General features: G+C 38.9%; 1 protein-coding gene across 14 annotated transcripts in view; it reads left to right on the forward strand.

Moving 5' to 3' along the window:
* Window positions 1–26,011, forward strand: part of STAU2 (staufen double-stranded RNA binding protein 2) — a 305,414-nt gene that overhangs the window by 165,571 nt on the left and 113,832 nt on the right. For all 14 annotated transcript variants that reach the window (XM_067712055.1, XM_067712049.1, XM_067712054.1 and 11 more), the window contains one exon: window positions 8,981–9,288. In XM_067712055.1, the coding sequence (XP_067568156.1) occupies window positions 8,981–9,288 (308 nt within the window). The remainder of the gene's footprint in view (window positions 1–8,980; window positions 9,289–26,011) is intronic.

Below are 26,011 nucleotides of genomic sequence, written 5' to 3' on the forward strand. Positions count from 1 at the left end.
TCTGTTGCTGTTATTGTTGTTTTTGTTTTATTAAAGAAAATGTATCATTTACCATTTCGTTCCCTCCCCCCCCTAAATTGCACAGCTGATACAGTCAAGGCACAGTCTCTTTCAGGTATGCTGGCGGCTGCATCATGCTGTCCTGTCGGGCCTCTGCCCTGGAGTTCCACCTCTGTGGATCAGGAATGGACTAAGCACCTCTCCTTCTTGGCACTGTGCTCACCACAAGACTTGCATATCTTCCGAAAAGTTCTTTGTCAGTAGTTTTATTCATAAGCATTCACCAAATTAATAACTTTTCACATACATCATGTTAAATGGAGCAAAAAAAAATAAGACCAATAAAATACACAAATTAACAAAATCAGTGCTTTCATCCAACTCAAGGGCAAGAGCCAGGTTAATTTTTTTTTTTTTTTTTGGCGGTACGCGGGCCTCTCACTGTTGTGGCCTCTCCTGTTGCGGAGCGCAGGCTCAGCGGCCATGGCTCACGGGCCCAGCCGCTCCACGGCATGTGGGATCTTCCCAGACCGGCGCACGAACCCGTGTCCCCTGCATCGGCAGGCGGACTCTCAACCACTGTGCCACCAGGGAAGCCCAAGCCAGGTTAATTTTCACCACTGATTTAAGTTATGCTTTTTGAGTACATTAAAATATGTCATTTTGTTTATTCATTCAATAATGACTCTTTTTTTTAAATGTAGCTGTTTCTTTTAATCCAGATAGGTTTAGTCTCATCTATACCATAAGATGTGACCAGATTTTCGCTAGTTGAGACTTCACCTTCCAAGGTGATTCTGAAACTGACCTTAAAAAAGGAACTTCTAACAAATTATTTACCTGTTTGTTTTACTTTTTCATTGTATTGCTTTTATCCAGCATTTCCTTTCTTAGTTTAATTTTCAGAAGTTTCCCTCAAATTTTGCATTATTAATATTTGTCTCCATTTAAATAGTTGCTTAAAAATCAGGCAGAACTAGGGACCCAAGGCCCTCCACTGGAAGACCAGCTCGATAACGAGCTGTGTGGGAAGAGAGAAGTGGGGTCCCACCAAAATATCCCCGTTTCATTCATCTCAACAGCAGGGCCATGGGAAGGAGGGATTTCTAAGTTCCAAACAGCCTAGCAGCTTAAAGATCATGCAGAGGATGGATTGTCTATCCCTCTACTCCATGAGGATGGCCATGGTGGTCCAGTAGGTTCTTTCTTGGGTCGCATGTACTCTCACCTAATAAATGACCTCAAGCTTCTCTGGCAAAGAGCAGAATCCCAGCCATGGGGCCCACACCCCCATCAGGTTCTCTCTTACTCTCACAGAACGAGCGGTCAAGCAGCCAGAGCCTGGGGAGCCAGGGCTGCACATTAGGCGCATCAGTGGTCAAAGCTGGAGCCCTCAAGGTCCTCTCTACCTTGAGGTCTCAGCACTGCTTTGTTCTAGGACCTCTGTTCTGGGAGATGCCCAGAGCAGCATAACGATGCTTTCATGTAGTTGGGTTTTTAAAACTTTTTAAAGTTGTAAAAATGGTACAGAGAGGTTGTATGTACCCATCACTCAGCTTCTCCCCGTGGTGACATCTTAGGTAATTATAGTACATTATCGAAACGAGGAAATTGACACAGGTATGATACAATGAACTAGACTACAGACCTTACCTGGATTTTGTGAGTTTTCATATAAATGTCTTTTTAAAATCACTGTCAAACTGGTAAATCTTGCTGTTTTTGCTCATTCTTTTCTCAGATTTCCTGTTTTGAACCAGCAGTTTATTTTCCGGGTTTTAGGAATTTTTCAATTATAATTTTTTGAAACTTTAAACTTAAGGTTTTTTAAACAGATTAGAATGATGAGATTTTGCCACCATCAGGACACACAAGGGAAATTCAGTGAGTAGCAAATGCTAGGAGAGGTGGACTTTACTTTTACAACAGGAAAACCAGTCACATCATGTATTTATACCTGACTGCCACTTGAAACTTTGGACAAGAGAAGATTAAAATAAAACTCATTAAGAATCTATTTTGCCAGTAGCAACCAAGTAACTTTTGAGATAGCCAGTTCTAAACTGGCAGGCACACACCCTCAAAACCTGGGGTGTGTTTTAAGATAATTGATGCCAGTCAGGAAGCAGGACTCTGTCTTCTGAGGTAGTACTAAACAAAACGTCTGATCGGAGAAGGAACAAAGTTCTGAGGCATCAGCTTTCAAAACACATAGAAATAATTGACTTTCTTCTTAAAATGTGGTGAGTCATCCTTGATGGTGTCTACATAGGAGCAGAGTCTACCCACACGTGTTAAATCTCAGTCCGAAGAACCCACCACCGTTTCTGCTCTTTCTTTCATTTACGAAAGTGTTTTACCTCTGTGTGAATTATAACTTTTTGTTATGAAAAACTCACTGTGACAGAGTAGACCTGAGTACTCTTGGGTATTTGAATATTTATAAACAGAACATGGAGTCCAACAGTATTGTGGCAAGAATTCAAGGTAATTTATGGAAACAAGCAGTAAGATTTCTCTCTCAGAGCTTTGGTATAAAAAGTGACAAGTTCAGGGCTTCCCTGGTGGCGCAGTGGTTGAGAGTCCGCCTGCCGGTGCAGGGGACACGGGTTCGTGCCCCGGTCTGGGAAGATCCCACATGCCGCGGAGCGGCTGGGCCCGTGAGCCATGGCCGCTGAGCCTGCGCGTCCGGAGCCTGTGCTCCGCAACGGGAGAGGCCACAACGGTGAGAGGCCCGCGGACCGCAAAAAAAAAAAAAAAAAAAAAAAAAAGTGACAAGTTCATTTTATTAAGCAATAGTTATGTGTTCATTCCACAGACTTGCAGAGAAATCCCTCTTTATAGACTAATATTAACCACTTGTACCAGTGAAGTGACATTATCTTTCTTGCTCCGTTGACTTGCCCTGTTGTTCTGATACCCCTGATACCACTGTTCTTCAGCCTCTGGAAGAGTTATGATGTTAGTGAACATCAAAAGGCCAGGTTCTGCTAAGTTTGTTTATCTATACATATGATAAGACGTTTTAATAGATCTCAATTCAAAATGTCCTCTTCAGCTCTTCCAGTAAGAACTGGAGCTCCAGGAAAATGCTGCAGGAGGCTTTGCGTGCTGGAGGGTTTACACACCTATTTGAGAGAAACGTGAACCTAATGGGGAAAACAAGTAAAAAGGGCACCATGGCCTGACATTCCTTATTTGTAAGATGTCGCAGTCCCTGGCAAGTTGGGGCTTTTAAAATCCTGTGTGAACATTGTATAATCTAGGGAGATTTTGGTGAGGCAATCTCTGGAACATCTAAGAACAACCATGATGACATTGGTCAACCATGGAACCAATCTGGGTAAACCTCAGTCTTGGAGTTTACTTCCTGGATTAAACCTAGGTGTTTGGAACTGGCTGGACATTGCATTTTGTGCTCTTCTTGTTCTTTCAGGGGGCCGTTTAATGTAATGTTTAAGTATCCAAGCTCTAGTGACAGACTACCTGGAGTTAAAGTCTAGCATTGCTAATCATTATCCATACGACCTTGGCTGTGTTTTGTGACTTCTCTGTGCTTCAGTTTTTTCATCTATAATATAGAGAAATAAAAATCCATTTCATATGGTTGTTGTGGGGTTTAAATGAGATAATGCGTGTAAAGAGCTAGAATAGTGCCAGTGTTGTATCTGCGGTGTAGCCACGTACAGTGGTTTCAGATCGACAGTATTGAGATGGGAGTATTGGGGCTTCCCTGGTGGCGCGGTGGTTGGGAGTCTGCCTGCGGATGCAGGGGACGCGGGTTCGTGCCCTGGTCTGGGAGGATCCCACATGCCGCGGAGCGGCTGGGCCCGTGAGCCATGGCCGCTGAGCCTGCGCGTCCGGGGCCTGTGCTCCGCAGCGGGAGAGGCCACAACAGTGAGAGGCCCGCGTACTCCAAAAAAAAAAAAATAATAAAATAAGATGGGAGTATTAAAGGCAAAATCAGGGACGGAAGATAGATGATGGGAGAACGGGTTCAGGACATCTGCAGATAGAGGGTAAATATAACAGATATAACAAGCCTGAGCAAGGGAATACCTTCCAAGGCCATGAGCAAAACCGAGGTCAAAGCCAACAGGAAAAAAGGCTTGGGCCTGTGAGGTGGTCACATGAGAGAAAGTTTATCTGTGCAGTAATCAAGTAAATGTAAATTAATATAACAATGAATGTTGTAGAGTGGCAGTAATTATTTAGAATAACTAAAACCTGTTTTGACAGACGTGTAGGAAAACAGGTTTTAGTCACCCATTGCTAATAGAAGAATAAATGGATATAGTTTTTCAGGAGACAGTCGAAAGTCCTTAAATATGTATATCTGAACTTACTCTTTGAATCTGCTTTTCGGTCTTTACCCTACTGAAAAGTGACTTAAATTTACAACAGGAAGAACCTAAATGAATTGTGACTGATCCAAACACTGTTACTAATATTCATGTTGAAAATCATTCGGTAGTTGACTGCATAAATCCACAAGTGCCTTTACAGTCTTTCAATGGTTGTTACATCACTTGAGCTCTGCAGAAAGGAATCTTCTTTATGCACGAAGAAAAGTCGATTCAGGCTCTACTGTAGAATAAGGGAGCCTGTACTCTGCATGAGTTCTTATACTGTGATGTAATGCCTCTCTTGAGTGTTGGGAGAGCATTTTCTTTGCTTTATAATATTGCTCTTGGCAAGCCCATTACTTCTGTATAATAGCAGTACTGAGATAATGCTGTTAGTTTCCTGATTTCTTAAATTGAGTATAGAATTTAGAGTCATACATTGAGTTATTCTTTAAGTAAGAATTACATATGGTGTTTTTGCAGCTAGTGAAAAAATTAAAAAATTAATAATATGACATAGCACTTAATCAAACTGGCAAATATTTTTACTTTGTTGAGATAAAATTGAAGTATAATAAACTGCACATATGTGTACGGTTTGATCAGTGTTGACATAGGACTGTTTTTGCTACACTTCTGATACCAAATGTATAGGCATTTTTTCCCCCATACCAACCCATTCTCCAATTTTCCAGGCACCAACAGGGTGTCCTACAGTTCAGTTCTGACATTCCCCGGAATTAGCACAGACTCCGCAGATTAAGGGCTCCGCCACACAAGATGCCCCACTTCGGCCAGTCACAAGTCCCATGTTGCCACCGGTATTCCTGACCAACTGGCTATAAATTCAGGGGGTTCCCACATCTTCCTTCTCAAGTTCGATAATTTGCTAGAACAGCTCACAGAACTTGGGAAGATACTATCACTGGTTTATTATAAAGGAATTTAAAACAAAAAGCCAGATGAAGAGGTACACAGGATGAGGTTCGAAAAGCTCTAGAGCACAGAAGCTTCTGTCCCCATGGAGTTGGGGAGCCCGATCCTCCCGGCATGTGGATGTGTTCAAACCTCAGAAGGTTCCCAGACCTCCTCATTTAGGGGTTTTGTGGTGGTTCCATTATGCAGGCATGACTGATTAAAATGCTGGCCGCTAATGATTGAACTCAAATCTCCAGCTCCTCTCACCTCCCCAGATGTCAGGTGGTGGAGCTAAAAGTACCTTTTTTTCCTATTTTGGTGTTAGATATTATTTAAAAAATCTTTGCCACTTAACGGCACTAACAGAGAACAGTGGCAAGGATTTTTTAATAATAATGTCCAGTACAAAAGTAGGAAAGAGAAACTTGCATATATTAGTATGGAAGCGTGAAATTGGCACTGCTGTTGGAGTTGTACCAACTTGGAGCAGTTTGTTAGTGTCAGAAAAACTAAAATGCGTATTCTTCGAACTAGCAATTCTGCTTCTAAGTGAAGGAAATCAATCTTCATGTGAGTAAGGATGTAATTGCAAAAAATATGTTTCACTATATTGTTTTAATTGCATGAAAAGGAGATAAATTAGATGTCCAACAATGCGGAATTGTTTAAGGAAACAATTCATATAATGAAAATTTAAGCCTTAAAATTATTAATGAAAGTATATTGTTTTGTAAACAACAAAAGGATCATGTGGTTTTTTGTTGTTGTTTTTTTCTTTTTGCGGTACACGGGCCTCTCACCGCTGTGGCCTCTCCCGCTGCGGAGCACAGGCTCTGGACGCGCAGGCTCAGCGGCCATGGCCCACGGGCCCAAGCCGCTCCGCGGCATGTGGGATCTTCCCGGACCGGGGCACGAACCCACGTCCCCTGCATCGGCAGGCGGACTCCCAACCACTGCACCACCAGGGAAGCCCTCATGTGGTATTTTTATGTTTTAACTTATTTTTTCAAGTTAACAAAAAGGTATATAGGAAACAAGACTAAAAGTATATTTTTAGAGCCAAATGAAAAAGTAGTTTCCTCTGGCTAGTGAGATTCATCTGTATTTTTTTCAATGCATATGTTTTCTTTTTAAATTTTTTTGTTGAAATTTTTCCTGGATATAAAGCTAACAAACACAAAGGCATAAAGTAAATCCATAAAATGGGATTGGTATGTTATTTTAAGCTACATAAGTCACTTATTTTTTTGGCTGCGCCGTGCGACGTGCGGGATCTTATTTCCCGGACCAGGGTTCGAAGCCAAGCCCCTGCGGTGGAAGCACCGAGCCCTAAGCAACTGGACCGCCAGGGAAGTCCCATTTATTTTTAAAAGCAACTCCTTTATGTTTAATGCCGTCAGGATGAAGTCTCCTGGAGCTTCGCCCCTTCCTGCCTCCTCCTTCCCCCGTTGCAGTTCGCACCTCCTCCTTCTTTTTTTAAAATTTTATTTATTTATTTATCTTTGGCTGTGTTGGATCCTCATTTCTGCGTGAGGGCTTTCTCCAGTTGTGGCAAGCGGGGACCACTCTTCATCGCGGTGCACGGGCCTCTCACTGTCGCGGCCTCCCTTCTTGTGGAGCACAGGCTCCAGACGCGCAGGCTCAGTAGTTGTGGCTCACGGGCCTAGTTGCTCCCCGGCACGTGGGATCTTACCAGACCAGGGCTCGAACCCGTGTCCCCTGCATTGGCAGGCAGACTCTCAACCACTGCGCCACCAGGGAAGCCCCCGCACCTCCCCCTTCTTGCTTTCCTGGGCTTACTCTGCTAGTGCCCGCGTTTGCTCATGCTGCCATCTGCCTTCAGCCTTCTTCCTCCCTGGCCCAGTTCTCCTCATCCATTGAAATGTGCCGTCAGTACCACCTCCAGGAAGCCTTTGCTGAGCTCCTACCGCTCCCTAACCCACCTCTCCAGAGGCACTTACCACCCTATGTTATTTATCCCTTTCATTTTCCTCTCCTGAGAGACTGAGGGTGACTTGAGGTCAGGACAGTATTGGTTAGCACAGTGCCTGGAACCTAGTAGTCGGAGCTTAACTGGTGTGTGTGCGTGTGTGTATGTGTGTGTGTGTGTGTGTGTGTGTACAGTAGAAATAAAGATATGATGGGATCAAACAAGCCAGAGTATTGGAAGAAGTGTGAATATATTTGCATGATGGGAGCATGGGTTCCGCATGAGTATTTTAGTAGGATGGAGAGGTGAGGAGGGGCCAGGTCACTGAGGGCTTCATATGTCATCCTAAGAAGTTTAGATTTTATCGTGTAAGTGAGGGAGCCAGTGAAGACTTTAAAGTAAGAGGGTGGCTGGTCTTAGCATTTCCCCGAGTGTTAGATATTATTAATATTATGTGAAAAGCCTGGATATAAAATAAATTTGGGAAATCCTGGGTTAAACCAAGTTGAATAGATTTCTGTTCTTCTGGACTTCTCAGTCTTTACTGTGCTCATGTGCATTTTTAATCCTCCAAAAGGATGTTTGTGTGTGATATAATTTTCATTATTTCCCCAATTTATTTATCATGGAACCCTTATATTGGGGGACTATGTTATAGAACACATTTTGGGAAATGGACACTGGGGAGACTAGCAGCGGTGAAACTTTCAGTGGTTGTTAAAGTAACCCTGGCCAGAAACACTGAGGGCTTGTATCAGGAGTTAGTGGTCGGAAACGGGGCGGCAGGACCAAGGGCATTAAGCTGTGTCTCTCAGAGCACATCCTCCAAAAGTGGTGATTTATCAGTAATTTTAAAAGATAATATCATGATTTGAGAGTCGTTAAAATCTGATCCAAAGATATTAGAACAAGCAGTGTGAAATGTGGTTTGAAACCTCTCTGAGACAAATGGTAGTCAAAGGAAAGTGCTGTTTTTATATGTTTACAACCCTGCCAACTGCTGACACAGCCCCAGGCTCACTCCTCTTGATATTAGAACCTGTGTGTGTCCTGGCTTGAACTAATGCACTTGGTGATGACGGGGCGAATTCTAGACTGCACACGGCAGTTACTTGTTTGTGGGTGACTCAGAGATGGTTGCCAGGAGTCTAGGTTGGGCAGCTGAGCAGGTGGATGGTGGTATCATGATGAGGTAAGCCAGATAGGAGACAGTTTGGGGGAGAAGATGCTCTGTCGCTTTTTGACATGTTCATGAGATAGAGTTGACGGTGGGACCTAGGAGAACACCAGGAGGCCGTGAGATATAGGAGTTTGTTCCTCAGATGGTTTGGACTGACCCAGTCTTCATTTTTACCCACTGGTCTCAATTGCTGCATAGGTTACGGATTTTGCAGCAAAATCCATGTTAGGGATCTCTTTTATGAGATCATAAAATACTAAGTTGCAGGGTGAAGACCCTGCACATTCCTAATCTTATCCCATGTTGCACTTCCACACATCAGTTACCTGTGTTCCTCCACAGCTTCCCTACCACGTACATTTTCCCCTGAAGTCACTTCGGTGGCTTGTTTATACTAATGATTTTAGGAATATTGAAACATGCGTTATTCACCTCCAAATAGGAGACTGCCGGTGCCTCTGCAAGCGTGGGGAAGGTGCTTGCTTACAGCGTTTCTCACTGCTCAGTCACTGTGTCAAGTGAAGTCCTTGAGTTAATAATGTTATAACATGTTTCTGTGCCACTTACTTTACGTGTAATAACAGTGTTCCTTTATTTTACTTGTAGCTCCGAAAGGAATTCTTCATTTGTCTCCTGATGTTTATCAAGAGATGGAAGCCAGCCGCCACAAAGTCATCTCTGGCACAGCTCTAGGCTATTTGTCACCCAAAGATATGAACCAACCCTCAAGCTCTTTCTTCAGTATATCTCCCACCTCGAGTAGTTCAGCTGCAATTGCCAGGGAACTCCTTATGAATGGAACATCTCCTACAGCTGAAGCCATAGGTTTAAAAGGAAGTTCTCCTCCTCCCCCTTGTTCTCCAGTACAACCTTCAAAACAGCTGGAATATTTAGCAAGGATTCAAGGCTTTCAGGTATGAATTAAAAGCAAAAACAAGAAAACAAAACAGTCCATTAGCCCCAAATCCTTCATCTCTGTCCATCAGAAAGCTCATTCTTGCCTGCTAGCGTGACTTCTATGCCACTTACATTGTAAATTCTTAGGAACACAGAGGACAGAAAAACGAGTCATGTGCACATGCCTCATTTTAAAGATTTTTCATTCTCTCCAGTAATTCGTTTGCCGCCTGGCTCTCCTCCATATTCCTTCTTCTTCTGTTTTTGTTTTTGATTTGTTTTTTTTTAAACATTTTTCATTCTCTGTTCTGTGTCCTGCTTGGGTGCATCTATTCCCTCACTCTCCTCCCCAAACAAAAGTGCTGCCTTCATACATTTGGTATTAGTATTTAGCACTAAGGCCTCCCTCATTTTACAGTAGGGTTTTTTCTAATGATGATTTTACTTTCAAAGCAGTTTTGAATTTGGCATTCTATGGCTAGTAATGATTCAGGTATACCACTAAGGTACAACATCCTAGAAGTCTATGATCTTAGGAGTTAGTTAAACATGGTATTAGAACAGTAATGCTTTCTAGTTGTCTGAGGCATGAAAACATGTATCGTTTTACTGGATCGTGTTTTGAACCATCTAGGGTAGCGCCTACCTTAGACGGTACCAACAAGTCTATTTCACCGGGCAGTCTAAATCTAGCTTATAGTCCGCTTGTTGTGTATATGAATTTGGGGCTGGAAACCTTCCCCCTCCCCTCCCCGTTTAGCCAGTGTTCCCTTTTGAAAAAAAAACCCAACAATCCTTTATGAGTAGAACTTTTTAAAGAATTGTTAACTCTAGGAAGAGGAAATACCTGTGTTCTGACTTCTTAGTTGCCTTGAAAATCCTGTACTGAGCTGTAATCACTCACTTGACTGGGCGAACAGCAGCGTGCTTGTGTGTAGAAAGAGTGGACTGCTCCCTCAGATTTCATTATATTCACCCCCCTTTCCATGTTAGTCTTACTCCTTAAGACCAAAAACTGTAATTTCCTTTAGAAATCTTCTAGAAGATCTGTATTGTGTAGAATGATCATGTATTTATAAAAATTTTACAAATTTAGATATGAGAGAAGATCATGTGTTTTACCAAGGGGGTATTTTGCATGTTTTTTTTTGTTTCTCATCACAGAAACCTGATTCTTTCACATCTATTGCCAGGTAGTCGTTGAGTGTTTTTACTTAGACTATTAATACGAAATCTAAAAAGCTGTTACCAGTTTGGGGCTCTGTCATCTGAAATTTTAAACACTTAACTTAAAAATTAAAATTTAGAACTTGTTTTCGTTGTTTACCTTAAGAATAACAATAAATCACTGTTTAAAATAAAAGAACCTTGATTCACACAGTTAAAGTACTGGAAAAGAAAAACTAAGCAATTTTTAGTTCTATCTATAACTTGCATAAGGTGAACTAGAAATAAACTGTGATGAAAAGGAATTCACTGTTTATTTACAAGTCTAGTCATTTAGAAATGTCTGAAAGTAACACTGCATTTGCATTTTTATAGAAACAAAGCACAAATTGCACTCAAGCTCTGAACTGATTTTTTGGTTGGAGATGTTCCTCTGATGTAATTTTGCTGCCAGAAGAACTACTTAAATTTGTATTTATTTGTTAATTCTTAGCAATGACAACAACTATAATTTTAAAATACCTTTACTTTAGTCAAAATGTAGAATCTGTTTCTCCTATATTTGGGCTGAGTACTCAGACCTTTTTATTTTTTTTAAAGCTTATGCTGAGATAATACACTCTTACTTATGGACACGTTAAACATTTCCAAATTTGTGTATGGTGATTTTTACATACTAATGAAGATAAACATGGTTTTAAAACGTTACTGTGCTGCTTTGGTCAAATGAGCTCGGTGTTGCTATGAAATATTGTTTTGCTGACGGGCTGCAGCCTGCAGTGTGTGGTGAACAGACTGTGGGAAATGGCTTCCCTTCCCTGTCAGGTGCCCGGCACGTCCTCATAATGTCACGGTAGAAGAGTCTTTGTGGTTAAGAGTTTTAAAGCCTCTTTCTTTATAGGTAACTTTCTCAGGTACATTTACCTGGTAGAAAAACATGTAGATTGTTTCTATTTCTTAAATGTTTTAATTGGACTGTAGTTTAGAAATTATAGGGCCAGCTTGTTATGGATGACATGCTGTTATGTTATTTTCATTTCTGGAATTTAAAAACAATAAATTCTTTTTCTCTGTTTCTAGGTTAGTACTTTTAAAATTTTGTTACTGTACACTGAACAGATATTATTGCTTATTGAATATTGTATATAAACCCTTCTCTGGCCCTCTGTGCCCACTGACATTTGATTTAAGCCTACCAGAGCCATTGTATGTGACAGCTATATTGTATTACAAAGTAAAAAAAATATATTAGTGTACTGAAAACGACGTTGTTTTAACTTTTAAATTTTTTTCCTTAATTGAAATTTATAAGTTACAAAAAGCTTATTTGCTCACCAGAATGTAGGTATTCAACTCACATCCTTTTGCTTAAATCTACAGAATAATTTATTATACAATTAAAGTTATTATGAATAAAGCTGACTTCATAGGTCAGAATATGACTGAACACTTGCACATTCTCAGTAATTCTTTTATCCTTTCTTGGGCTCACCTGAAGTTTTTAATCACATTTTAGATGCAAGCCTTTGGATCTCTATCATAAGTGAATATTTATTTTTTGAATTTTTATTGAGTACATTTTTATTATCTTCTTTTAAAACCTGAATGTTCTTATTGATTTATTATTTTTTAGCAGAAGAAAGTTTTATATCAGTAGTTCTGTGAACCTCAGACTTTGTTCAGCCCAGTTAGTATGCTTCTGTAACTTCTATGCATTTCATAAAAATTCATTTGAAATGTAGTTATACCGTAGTGTTCAGGGCTCCTTGGTGCGTACCTTGATACCCTTTAATTACAATGCCAAAATGTTTCAAAATCATTCAGCTTTTTAAAGAAGATTGTTATGGAGACATTTTTGAAATGCTCTGCTTTTGAGCTGAAGCAGAAGATTGTTTTGTTGTGTTATAATTTACATTATTCTAAGTTTTTCCATCTTTAATATGCTTTTCCATATATTAAAAATCTCTCTGAATAATTAACTATAAGCATTTCATTGTTTAAATGAGTCATTAGAACGTGATTAGATTGGAAATTAAAATGAATTATTTTAGTCAATTATCCTTGATAGATGGATTTAATTTTAATCTTTTAGTCTGTACCCTTCCTTGTGACTGTCATCCACTGAACAGTGTTGTTTTTAAAACCTTGGGAGTAAAATTTGATAAACTAGATTTGTTTTTCTCACATAAAGAATGTAAAGAAGCACTTAGTTGGTGTCTTAGTTAAACCATAATCAGTTTATTTTATAAAAATCAAGGAGTGTTTTATAGGGGGCTGTTCATTATTGTGAGTTTATGATGCTGGTGCCATTTTTAGCGAGATGAGAATGTCAGTAGAAGGCTTAGAAATATCTATTTAATTAAAAACTTTCTTTTCAAATACAATTCAAACATAATACATTTCAACTATAATAATATATCTCCTTTTTTAAAGTTTAGTATGATTATAGCAGACTTCTTTTATGGTGATGAGCTTCTTTTAAATATTTATTTTTGACATGTATGACACATAGCATATTTTAACAATACGACCTTAGTACAGATTACACTGAGCTGGGACATGGGGAGTGGGCTTGGCCAATTTGAAAATCAACCTTTTCCCTTTCTCTTTTTTCTTATTTTCCCTATACCTCACTTTTTGTAATCCATATATTTATAATCAGAGTAGCTCTTTGCAGCTTGTTTTTTTAAAGAGTAAGGGATCCGTTTTTTTTTAAAGACCCGTTTCAGTAAACTTTTGTAGATTCCTAATAGGAAAATATGGAGAAAGAAATCATGCATATACGTATACTCTTCCACTTAGAAATATGTTTTTCCCCCGTTTCTAACTTGTCCTTGAAACATAACTCACCGTGTCACTTCTGAGCCCAAATTTTCATCTGCACTGTTACACAAATGTATAAAGTGATGAGAAATTACCCAGAGTACAAGGAGCAAAACATACATGGGTTTAGCATGGGGTCAAGAGATTCCGCTCTGATTCATAGTCACTTCTTAAAAAGCCCTCTTGGATTCAGCCTCTGCTGCTTTTCAAAGACCTTGGAGAAATTGGAAGAATTCTCCTGAAGGCTTGGTTTTCCTGTAGGGACCCTAAAACTCAGGTTTGTTCTTCAAATGGGCAGCCTACATTCATGCAAACTGACTTATTGTCTGGTTTCTTTAGGCCTTGATATACTTGGCCAAGCCCTTAAGGGTATGCAGACTACATATCACATAACCATACTTCATAAAAACCAGTAGAATTACAGGTCACCTTACTTTGCTGAAATTTCCAACTCTTTAGAGAAAAATATTACATTTGAAGAAAGAAATCCTGATCCACATAAAAACATACTGTGATGAGTAACAGTAACACAAATAAGAATCAATCAGGCTTCAAGTAAACAGTCTACTATTACTGCATAAACTCTTCAGGACTAACTGACTCCACCCTAAATCATTGCAGAATGTAATCAGAAAGACAAAGGTACTCATTTTGAGCCTTGATAGGCCAGCACATACATAGTAAGACACATATTTCAAAGAAAGAGTAATATACAAACACAAAAGAGCTGTCCTGGCACAGTGACTTTGAAATGAGCCACTGAGGTGCAGAAAAAGATAGTTGCCATTATGTGTCATCCCCAAGTAGAAATAGCTGTAGCCTTTTCTGTTTGTACCGGAAGAGATTTCAAGTCAGCATGAGAATTCTATTTGGAATTATTTGAAAACCAATAATCAATTATTTCTTCAATCAATTTGAAGAAAAGGAAATTATTTTTCATCTAAAGGTGAATTTCATTTCCTTTTGCTAGAAAAGGTTGGCAATGATGTGAATTTTACTTAGTAACGTAAGATTAATTGTAGTACCCGTCAGGTACATGTCAGTGCATGTCAGGCTGGTATCTGTATACCTGTGTTCATTCTAAGTCATGTTGAAATTATCTATTTCCCTCTCTCCAGCATTCAGCTACAGCTGAGATTTTTTTTTTCGTGAATGACAGCATCTAAAATTTCAGATATATTGTTCTCTTCTCACCCAGGACAACTCTTGAGAAAGAGAACAGTATGTGGAATACTGAGTGTAAAAGATTTCTGCACACGGAAAAAAACTACTCTGACATACCAGGGGCATTAGGAGATATATGAGTAAACAGGGAAACGAAACTAACGTTTATTGACTGTCTCGTTATGTATCAGATAGTGAAGGAGGCATTACCTACATTATTTTATGACACAGCAGAAGTGCCTGGTACATTTTTGCTTCTTGCTTACAAATCTTCATTTGATTTTAAATCCAGCTATTGTATAGCGTTTGAAGCCTGATCCCTGAAGGTAGGACTAGTGTTCATGGTAGTCCATGGTCTTCTGGATATCGTTTTGGTTTAGTCATAGATTTCATTAATAAATTTATTTATGCCCTCCACTAGGTACACAACTGAGTCTGAGTTATTTAAGAATTCTCTTTTGAGCTGGAAGGAACTTTAGTTTTTATTCAAAGGTATAACTTTATGATGTAAATACACATTTGAGGGACTACAGAAGTAAAGCATCCTATTAGTAATGCAGTTTACTCATTTCCACATAGAGAATTATTAGTTAATTTTAAACCCTTATAGATTTTAGGTTCAGGAAAGTTCTGGCGTCTTGACACGGTCACATCAAAAAGCAGATATAACTGTGAGAGATAAGAGATATTTGAAAAACTTTAAAAAATTTTTTATCTGTAGTATTGTCATTTTTTTAAGTATAAGAAAAGTTCAGAATCGTTTTATCTGTAGTGGAACATTTGAGAAAACAAGGAGTACAGCTGGAAAAGGATACACAGTTCACAGCTTCAGAAACTCTTATCAAGAGAAAAATAGTGCATTAAGAATAGTTTTCAGTCATTTCAGTATGTATGTGAAGAACTGGATGGATATGAAGTTAATCTGGGTATACAATATCATCTCATTGAATACTGGAATTGATTTAGCTGAACAACAGGAACTGGAACCTTTGTTTATTCACTCTGGGCCGATACTTAATACATACCTACACGTGCCAGGTAGCATACCAGACAGTGGGTACAGGAAGAGTTATGGTCAAGTTGGAGACAGACAGACAGGAAAATAAAACCAATATACAGAAGAGTGGCCGCTATTACAATTGAGTCTGGTCTCCAGGGATCAGTGTTTGAACATTACACAAAAATTTAATTTTTTAAAAATTAAATATTTGTAGCATGCTGCAGGAAATAACGCAGGTAATGCCTGCCCCGCATAGTAAGTGTCATCACTTGAGGTGTGATTAGCCATGTCAAGAATCATGGATGGGAATGAAGAGCTCTGACTGAAGGAATTAAGAAGAATTCATAGCTGAGGGACATTTGAATGAGCTTTAAGAAGTACATAGACTTTTAAGGTGAATAAGAAGAAAAGAAATTGCAGGGAGAAACAGCTGACTCCTAAAGACAAAAGGGCGTGATGTTTTAGAAAATGCTTAAGAGTTCAAAGTGGAAGTGGTTGGCAAGTAGGCTGAAAAGACGTGTGCTGCTGAGAATTTGAATTTAGCTGTTAGCCAGAGACCACCAACTTCTTTTTTAAAGGGTAGTGACATTGGTTTTGTATTTTAAAAAGATAATTCTGTAAGCATGTGGAGGAGGAACTAGACAAAAAGATTGGTAGCAGAAAGACCAATTAGAGTGACTTTGCATGAATCCAGTAGAGAAATAGCAAAGATTGAATGAAGCAAAGCTAATGGTCGCAGAGGAGTGGGGCTGAGGTGCAGGCATCCACGGTACAGTTGAGCGAATTCAGTGATCTCGGCTGCTAACTTCTGTGAGGATGCTTTCACTGTCCTGGTCAGGATGGAAGCTACATGTAGATGGCATTGTAGAGTAATTAGAGACTCTCTGAGGATGAATTGACCATTCATTTCAAGAATTTGAGAATGAAGTAAAGTAGGAAGGTAATACGAATGTTTTAGGAAAGGTTTTATTTTTAGTATGAACGTGATGAATAAACTTAGAGGAGGTTAATGAGTTCCATTTTAAACATGGCGAATTTGAGTTTCCTGTGGGACTTTCAAAGGCAGTTGTCCAGTAGGCATTCATCAGTGGGTCTGGTGATCAGCAAGAGAGCATAGGACACAGAGATTGGGGAGTGATCGATGTACAAATGTAATTGAAGCCATAAAAGTAGTAAAGGGCTTCCTTGGTGGCGCAGTGGTTGAGAGTCCGCCTGCTGTGCAGGGGACACGGGTTCGTGCCCCGGTCCGGGAAGATCCCACATGCCGCGGAGCGGCTGAGCCTGCGCGTCCGGAGCCTGTGCTCCGCAACGGGAGAGGCCCCAACAGTGAGAGGCCTGCGTACCGCAAAAAAAAAAAAAAAAAAAAAAAAAGTAGTAAAGATTGACCAGGGAAAGTGGGTAAAGGCCTAGGAAGAGATTCCTGATGAATACCAACAATGTGAGGGATTCATTCATTCATTACATCAACCAAAGTATATTGAGCACCTGCCATGGGCCAGGTGCACTTATTGCACTGAGGATATAGCATAAATGACAGTCAAGGGTTCTGTCCTCATGAAGCTGACATTAGGATGGGATTATTGAGGGTGGGATGTGGAGTGTGGCCAGGGGAAAGGGGGAAGTGGAAGGACAGACAGTCACATCTGAACACGTGATAAATTCAAATGGTTAGTCTCCTAAGGTAACAATTACTTGGAAATTAATTGGGAGATTAATTATGATTATTTGTGAGAAGTATGAGCAATGACTTAGTATCTCTAAGTGTTGTATCAGATAACTATGCTTTTGAAATGTTTTGATCAACCTTATTGAGGTATAATTTACATACAATAAAGCACACCCATTTTAGTTATACAGTTTGATGAGTTTTGAAAAATGTATACCACCATGTAACTACAACCACCATCAAGATGGGGATATTTCTATTACTGTAAAATATTCCCCGGTGCCTCTTTGTAGCCTGTTCTCCTCACCTCTCTGTGGCTCTGGGCAACCAGGATATCTTTTTTGTCACAAAGATTAGTTGTGCCTAAAATTTCATAAAAATTGAATCATCCAGCCTGAACAGTTTTGTTTCTGGCTTCTTTCACTGGCTGTAGTGTTTCTGAGATTGTCCATGTTGTGTATATCAGTAGTTTGTTCCTTTTTATTGCTAAGTACTAGTCCATTATATGATGTACACCACAAATTATGTATCAGTTTATCAGTTGATGGACATTTGAGTTGTTTCCAGTTTGGGGCTATTATGAGTAAAGCTGTGAACATTCACGTACAAGATTTTGTGCAGACATGCTTCCAGTTCTCTTGGAAAAATACCTCAGAGTGAAATTCCTGGGTCACATGGTAAGTATACATACAAGCTTACAAGAAACTATCAGATTCTTTTTCAGTGTGTTGTATCATATTACATTCCTACCAGCGCTGTATGAGGGTTCCATACATTGATATGATCAGTCTTATTCTGTGAAGGGTACAGTGGTATCTCACTGGTATTTTAATTTGTATTTCCCTGATGACCAATAATATGCACTTCTTTTCTTGTGCTTGTTGGCCAATTATATATCTTTGTGAAATTTCCACATCTTTTTCCCAGTTTCTGGTTGCGACTTTTTAAAATTATTGCGTCATCAGAGTTCTTTATACATTCTGGATACAGGCCCTTTCTGTTGCAGATATTATCTCCCTGCCTGTGACTTGTCTTTTCATTATCTTAATGGCATCTTTTGAAAAGTGGAAAAGAAGTTTTCAATTTTGATGAAGTTCAAGTTTACATTTTTTTCCCATAAACTGTGCCTTTTTGGTCCTATCTAAGCAATTTTTGACAACCCCAAGGTTGCAAAGATTTTCTCTGATTTTTTTCTAGACATTTTGTAGTTTGTGCTTTTATGTTTAATGCTGATATCTATTTAATTTTTGGGGTATGGTATGGGTGAGACTTGAAGCCTATTTTTCCCATAGGATAACCAGTTGTTTCTGCACCATATATGTAATGTGTTGTTTCACTCTAGCTGCTCTTAAGATATTCTGTTCATCTTTGGTTTCACCAGTTTGGCTGTGCTATGTCTAGGATTGTTTTTAATCCTGCTTGGGATTCATTTAGCTTCTTAGATTAAGATAATGTTTCTCACTAATTTTGAAAAGATTTTGGCTAGTTTTTTCAAAAGATTTTTTTGCCCTTTTCTCTTTCCTCTCCTTTTGGGACTCCAATTACATATATGTTGGGCCTCTTGATGTTGTCCTTCAGGTATTCGAGACTCTGTTTATTTTTCTCCATCTTTGGATTGTGTAACTTCCATTGATCTATTTTCAGATTTACTGACTACTTTCTCTGTCCTCTCCAATTTGCTGTTAAGCCCATGTAATAAATTTTTCACTTCAGTTATTGTATTTTTTAATCTGATGTTTCTATTTGGTTCTTCTTTTTTTTTTTTTCCTTGTTGTGATTCCATATCTGTATAGTCATTGGGAACACATTTTTAAAAATTATTTGAACATCTTTATAATAGCTGCTTTGAAGTCTTTGTCATCTAAACCCAACATCTGGGCCCATTAGGAGTCAGTTTCCTCTTGACCACCTTATTTATGAACATGCTTCATTTCGATTTCTCTGCATGTCTGTAATTTTTGTTTGAAAAATGGACATTGTGGACATATTATCATATGTTATAGCAACTCTGGATCATCTTTTCTTTTGTAGATTATTGTTTTTCTTTTTGGTCTAGTACTCAGGTAAGTTGCCTGGACTAAAACTTCAAGCTTTGCCTCCACCGTGGTGACATCCCTCAGCTGATACTTCCACTTAGTTTCTTCAGCTTCCAGCTGCAGCCTTTCCTCTTGCAGTCTTCCTGTGCCTACCTAATTATTTGGGCACATTTAGGCTTAGGTTTTGGAGCTCACCCTTTGCATTTCCTAGCTTCTAGCATTCCCCCTCCCAGCCCCCAATTTCCAGCTGATCTGCCAGCCCATGTCCTCTGATACTTCAGGCCAGTAAAGCTTTAGCTGTCTGTCATTTGAGCTGTGTGCACTTGAGGGACTGCACTCAATCAAAAAAGTGTCAGACTTTGAGATCTTAACGGACTTCTCACTGGTTTCTGCCTATTTCTACGTCAGGTCTTCTAGTGTCTTTCCTGTACATGTAAAGTTTTGTAGTTAGCAGGGATTTGGGTAGAGTTTATATTCAGATTTAGTGTTTCACCACGTCTACTGCTACCTCATTTCTAGAATTTCTTCCCTCAATGACCAGCTCATCTGCCACCCCTAAGCTCTTTCCACTGCTCTCTCCAGCTGGTAAGACTGCAGTTTTCTACCAATAGAACTACAGGAAGCGAGGAATGCCCTCAGGCAAGAAAAAGCCATAAACTCACAATTCTTACTCCATATAGTTTTGGTCTTTTAAGGGAAAATTCTGCCCTGATATCTTCCTGCTTTTGATCACATTCCACTGTCTTCAGATATTTTATTTTGTCGACATCGTGTATTGTTATCTGCAAGAGGCTTTGTCTGGTGAATTTATACTTCCATTACCAGAAACTGGAACACAACCAGTTGTTCTTAAATACCACTGAATATACCCATTAATTAATTAATCACTTAATTACTAACTGGCCATCTTGACATCTGTCCTAAGCAAATAATTCAAAATATGGGAAAGCTACAAGGATACTTGTCATTGGATTTAGGGCCCACTCTAAATCCAGGATGATCCCAACTTAATTATATCTGCAAATATCCTATTTCAAATAAGGTCATATTTAAAGGTACTAGAAATTAGGACTTGAACATATCTTTTGGGGGCCACTGTTGAACTCACTGCATATTTATTGCTTTCTTAAATTGATATATTTATTGCTTTCAGCAAATTTGGGAAATTTTTGGCCATATTTTCTTCAAATAAATTTTTTGCTACCTTTTCTCTCTTCTCTCCCTCCATTTACATGCATTTTTTATACTGTCCCAGAGAATCCTGAGGCTTTATTCATTAAAATTTTTTCTGAATTTCAGATGGTATTGTTTCTGTGTATCTATAAGTTCTATATCTTTCATCCAGTGATTTTTTTTTTCTTACTTTGGGTATTGTATTTTCATTTCTAGACTTTCCCTATGGTTCTTTTTAGTTTCTGTTTCTCTGCTGATATTACCTATTCATTCATTTATTTTAGACATATTTTCCTTTACATCCTTGAAAATAGTTATAATAGGTTCTTTAAACACCTTTTATGTTCATTTCAACATCAGATATATTGGATTCAGTCTTAATTAATTAATTGCCTTTTCACTTGATTGTGTGTCAGGTTTTCCTATTTATTCTAGATCAAGTAATTTTGGATTGCATCTTGACTGTTGTTAATGGTACATTATAGAGACTGGGTTCTGTTACATTCCTCTGCATACTTTGAGTTTTCTGAGGCCCTTAACCTGGATGGACTCAGACTCCAAACTTTGTCTCATACTGAACTTTCTCTTCTTTTGGCTTCTGGGATAGTAACCTCTCTTGGTTTTCCATAAGTTCTCTGTCAAAGAAGAACCTAACAGAATTGGCTTTTAGGTGGTTACTGCTCCCTTTTAGAAGAGTTTCAGTGGAAACTTTCTATAATAAAGTGAATGTGGGGTGGGGGGGGCATTGAGTTGGTAATAGCAGTACTTTCCTAGGGTTAAAATAGAAATAGCTAAAAAATAATGTGTCATAGGTGGTGTTTGCTACCAGTTTGGATTTGCAGTTTAAGCAGCAACTTATTTCCTCTTACCTTTTGCAGATCAGTAGCATTTATTGATATTTCTCAGTTCAAGGTTCTTGGTCCCCATTGGTAGGCTTCCCAGGCATAGGCCTATATTACACATTTTTTCTCCCTAAAACTCTAACTTAAAGAGGAACCTTTAACTTCTCTTTTTCATGATGCTTTGGATATTATAATTTTCTAGGCTTTTATGCTTGGAAAAATTTTTTCTGCAACGTTTTTACTTCCCATATCAGAGATAGAAAGTACCACATTGCTCAGTGACTTAATTTTTCTAATTAAGAGATAATTTAGTCTCCACTGATTCCCTTCTCTTGTGTTTGAAGATTCTTTTAGTATAAAATTCTGATATGCATAGAAAAATTTGTTTATTATCTCCTCTAATAGCCTCTTGGCTTCTTTCAAGTCTCCTTTATTCTGAAGCACTAAAGGTTTTCTCTTCTACTATAAATGGCCTTTAATAAATAATAAAAAATTTAGAGAAAAGCAGAAAAATACTACAGAGTTTGATGTTAACAATTATATAACCATAACATAAATTTGTCAGTACTAGGGAATTAATGATGACATAATACTATTAACCAATCTACAGCTCTTATTCAGATTTTGTCAGTTTTCCTACTAATGCCATTTTTCTGGTCCAGGATCCAGTCTAAGATCCCACACTGCATTTAGTTGTGATGCTTCTTAAGTTTCTTCCAATCAATAACAGTTCTTTAGTCTTTCATGATTTTGACAATTTTGAATAATATTGGTTACTTATTTTGTAGACTGTTCTTGAATTTGGGTTTTCCTGATATTTTCTCATTATTTGATTGAGGTCATGCATTTTGGTAAGAATATCACAGAAGTGATGTGCCCTTCTCAGTGCCTTAAATGCTCAGTTTATAATTGTCCTAAATATTTCCTCTACATATATAAGAACCACATCAGACAGTGTTATAATTTTAGCTTCAAATATCAAACATAACCTAGAAAACTCAAGAAAAGAAAGTCTATTGTGTTTACCAACATTTTTACCCCTTTCAGTTCTTTCTTTCTTCCCAATGGAGTTCCAAGATTCCTGCTTTTATCATTTCGCTTCTGTTTCAAAAACTTACTTTAGCCATTCTTTTAGGGTAGGTATGCTGGTAACATACTCTCAGTTTCCATTCATTTGAGAATGTTTTAGATTCCCTTTCATTGTTTAAGGATATATTTGCTGGATATAAAATGATGGGTTGACAGTTTTTTTAGTACTTAAAAAATGTTGTTCCAATTCCTCTGGCCTCCATGGTTTCTGTTGAGAAATTACTGTCGAATTGTTTTACCTCTATAGGTCACTGCTTCCAGGATAGCAGTTTAAGTTTTAAAAGTTTGATTATGATGTGTCTTGGCATGGGTTTCTCTGTGTTTATCACATTTGGAGTTTGTTCAGCTTCTTGAAGCTGTAGATGTATTATATCTTTTACCCAAATTTGGTAAATTTTCAGCCATTATTTCTTCAAATTCTTTTTTAGCTACAATCACTATCTCTTCTCCTTCTGGGACTCTGATGACACAAATATGAGATCTTTTGCTGTGGTCCCACATGTTTTTGAGGCTTTATTCATTTTTTCTCAGTCTGTTTTCTCTGTTGTCCAGATTGAGGAATTTCTATTTTTCTATCTTCAAGTTCACTGATTCTTTCCTCTGTTCTCTCCCTTCTGTTGTTAAGCCCATCCATTGAGTTAATTTTGGTTTTTAGGTTATAAAACTTCTATTTTGTTCTTCTTATATCTCTATTTCTTTGGTGAGATTATACATTTTTTTCATTTGTTTCAGGTAAGTGTGTCATTGCTTTTTTTTTTTTTTTTTTTTGCATTATGCGGACCTCTCACTGTTGTGGCCTCTCCCATTGCGGAGCACAGGCTCCAGACGCGCAGGCTCAGCGGCCATGGCTCACAGGCCTAGCCACTCCGCGGCGTGTGGGATCTTCCCGGACCGGGGCGCGAACCTGTGTTCCCTGCATCGGAGGGCAGACTCTCAACCACTGCGCCACCAGGGAAGCCCCTGTCATTGCTTTTTGAAGCATTTTTATGATAGCTGCTTTAAAACACTTGTCAGATAAGTTTAACAGATATGCTATCTTGGTGTTGGCATCTCATGATTGTCTTTTCTTATTCAAGTTGAGATTATTCTGATTCTTGATATAATGAATGATTTTTTGTTGAATCCTGGACATTATGGGTATAATAAATCTCTGTATCTTATTTAAATCTTCTGTTTCAGTAAGCCTCCTCTGGCAGTATGCCAAGTTGGGTATTGGAGTGCTGTCTTTTTACTACCAGGTATGGGTAGAAGTTCATTTTCCCCACTTAGCCTCTGTTGACAGCCTGGTGCGAGGAAGGGGACTTGTCACGGATGGATGGTGTGGAAGTCCTGACCCTCCACCATGCCCCCCTGATACCACTCCAGTGAGAAGGGGTAGGGTGCCCAACATTACCCAATAAAGTTGGAAAGCCTGGGAATCCAGCAGGTATGAAAGTCTTGACTCCTCATTCAGCCTTCTGTGTCGTGTCATCACCTTAGTAGGCGAATTGGGTTACCTCATTCCAGTCTGGCAAGAGTGGAAGTCTAGGCTCCCCAGTTGACGTTTGCTGATGGGGCTGAGGATGCGGGGGTGTGCCACTTTTTAATGGTGTTTGACTGGAGGAGGGCCATCATTGTCTAAACATTTTCTCTCTTGACTTACGTTATTCGTTTTCTGGCCCTTTGGTTAGAGAGAGCAGGCTTTCTTGCGGCTTCTTTTCCTATACCCACTGACATTTCCAGGGTGCTAACTATTCTAGCACCCAGTCCAGGATAAATAAGACAAAAAGAAAAACCAGGAATTCACCACTGTGTTGTTCCTTGGGTCCTGAAATCCCTACCGGGTCTTCCTCTTTCTCTGTACCTTTCTGAGTCCTCTTATGTTTGTTTTATGTATATATCAAGAGATTTTACTTATGCTTAGCAGAAAGAATAGGGAAAAGTAAATCTATTCCATCTTGTTTGGAAGCAGAAGTCATAAATGGTCTTTTCATCATGAATTTCATTATATTTTAAAAACAAATATAGTATGTTTCTAAAAGCTATAATTCCTGAGTAGGAAGAATATATTCCAATATTTTTGTAAAAAAAATTAAATGCCATTATGAACTAAACCAGTATGTAATGAAAAGATTTGTAAGGTCTTTGATACCCACTTTTTGAAGTGATAGTAAATACAGCAGAATTTTAATACATGAAAAGTAGTAGAATTGTTTGGCCTTCTTGGGAGAAGATTTTTCATGTTTGACTTTGGTGGTATACTGAGTGCCTGTATAACTGTAATTTTCCTTTGACCTTGGAAAAAGATTTCCTTGTTAAAAAGTTATTTCTCTTAAAAGCTTTTGCACAGCAAAGGAAAATAAAAACAAGATGAAAAGGCAACCCTCAGAATGGGAGAAAATATTTGCAAATGAAGCAACTGCAAAGGATTAATCTCCAAAATTTACAAGCAGCTCAGTATCAAAACAAACAAACAACTTCTTTAGGCAGAAGACCTGAATAGACATTTCTCCAGAGAAGGTATACAGATGGCCAACAAACACATGAAAAAATGCTGAACATCATTAATCATTAGAGAAATGCAAATCAAAACTACAATCAGGTATCACCTCATACCAGTTAGAATGGCCATCATCAAAAAATCTACAAACAATAAATGCTGGAGAGGGTGTGGAGAAAAGGGAACCCTCTTGCACTGTTGGTGGAATGTAAATTGATACAGCCACTATGGAGAACAGTATGGAGGTTCCTTAAAAAACTAAAAATAGGACTACCATACGACCCAGCAGTCCCACTAGTGGGCATATACCCTGAGAAAACCATAATTCAAAAAGAGTCATGTACCACCCCACAATGTTCACTGCAGCTCTATTTACAAAAGCCAGGACATGGAAGCAACCCAAGTGTCCATCAGCAGATGAATAGATAAAGAAGATGTGGCACATATATACAATGGAATATTACTCAGCCATAAAAAGCAACGAAATTGATTGAGTTACTTGTAGCGAGGTGGATGGACCTAAAGCCTGTCATACAGAGTGAAGTAAGTCAGAAAGAGAAAAACAAATGACGTATGCTAACACATATGTATATGGAATCTAAAAAAAAAATACAGTTCTGAAAAACCTAGGGGCAGGACAGGAATAAAGACGCAGACCTACTAGAGAATGGACTTGAGGACACGGGGTGGGGGAAGGGTAAGCTGGGACGAACTGAGAGAGTGACATGGACATATATACACTACGAAATATAAAATAGATAGCTAGTGGGAAGCAGCTGCATAGCACAGGGAGATCAGCTTGGTGCTTTGTGACCACCTAGAGGGGTGGGTAGGGAGGTTGGGAGGGAGACACAAGAAGGAGGAGATATGGGGATATATGTATATGTATAACTGATTCACTTTGTAATAAAGCAGAAACTAACACACCATTGTAAAGCAATTATACTCCAATAAAGATGTTACAAAAACACATTCCAACAGGAAAAAAAAAGTTATTTATTTGCAAAGCCTGTAGATTTTAATGATTTTTTTAAAAAAATATTTATTTATTTATTTATTTTAGTTTTGGGTGTGTCGGGTCTTAGTTGTGGCACGTGGGATCTTCAGTGCGGCGTGAGGGATCTTTCGTTGCAGTGCACGGGCTTCTCTCTAGTTGTGGTGTGCCGGCTCCAGAGCACATGGACTCTGTAGTTGTGACTCGCTTGTGTGCTCAGTAGTTGCAGGGCGTGGGTTTAGTTGCCCCGTGGCATGTAGGATCTTAGTTCCCCAATCAGGGATCAAACCCATGTCCCCTGCCTTAG

Source organism: Pseudorca crassidens, chromosome 17 (genome assembly GCF_039906515.1).
Source record: "Pseudorca crassidens isolate mPseCra1 chromosome 17, mPseCra1.hap1, whole genome shotgun sequence".
Taxonomy (NCBI): Eukaryota; Metazoa; Chordata; class Mammalia; order Artiodactyla; family Delphinidae; genus Pseudorca; species Pseudorca crassidens.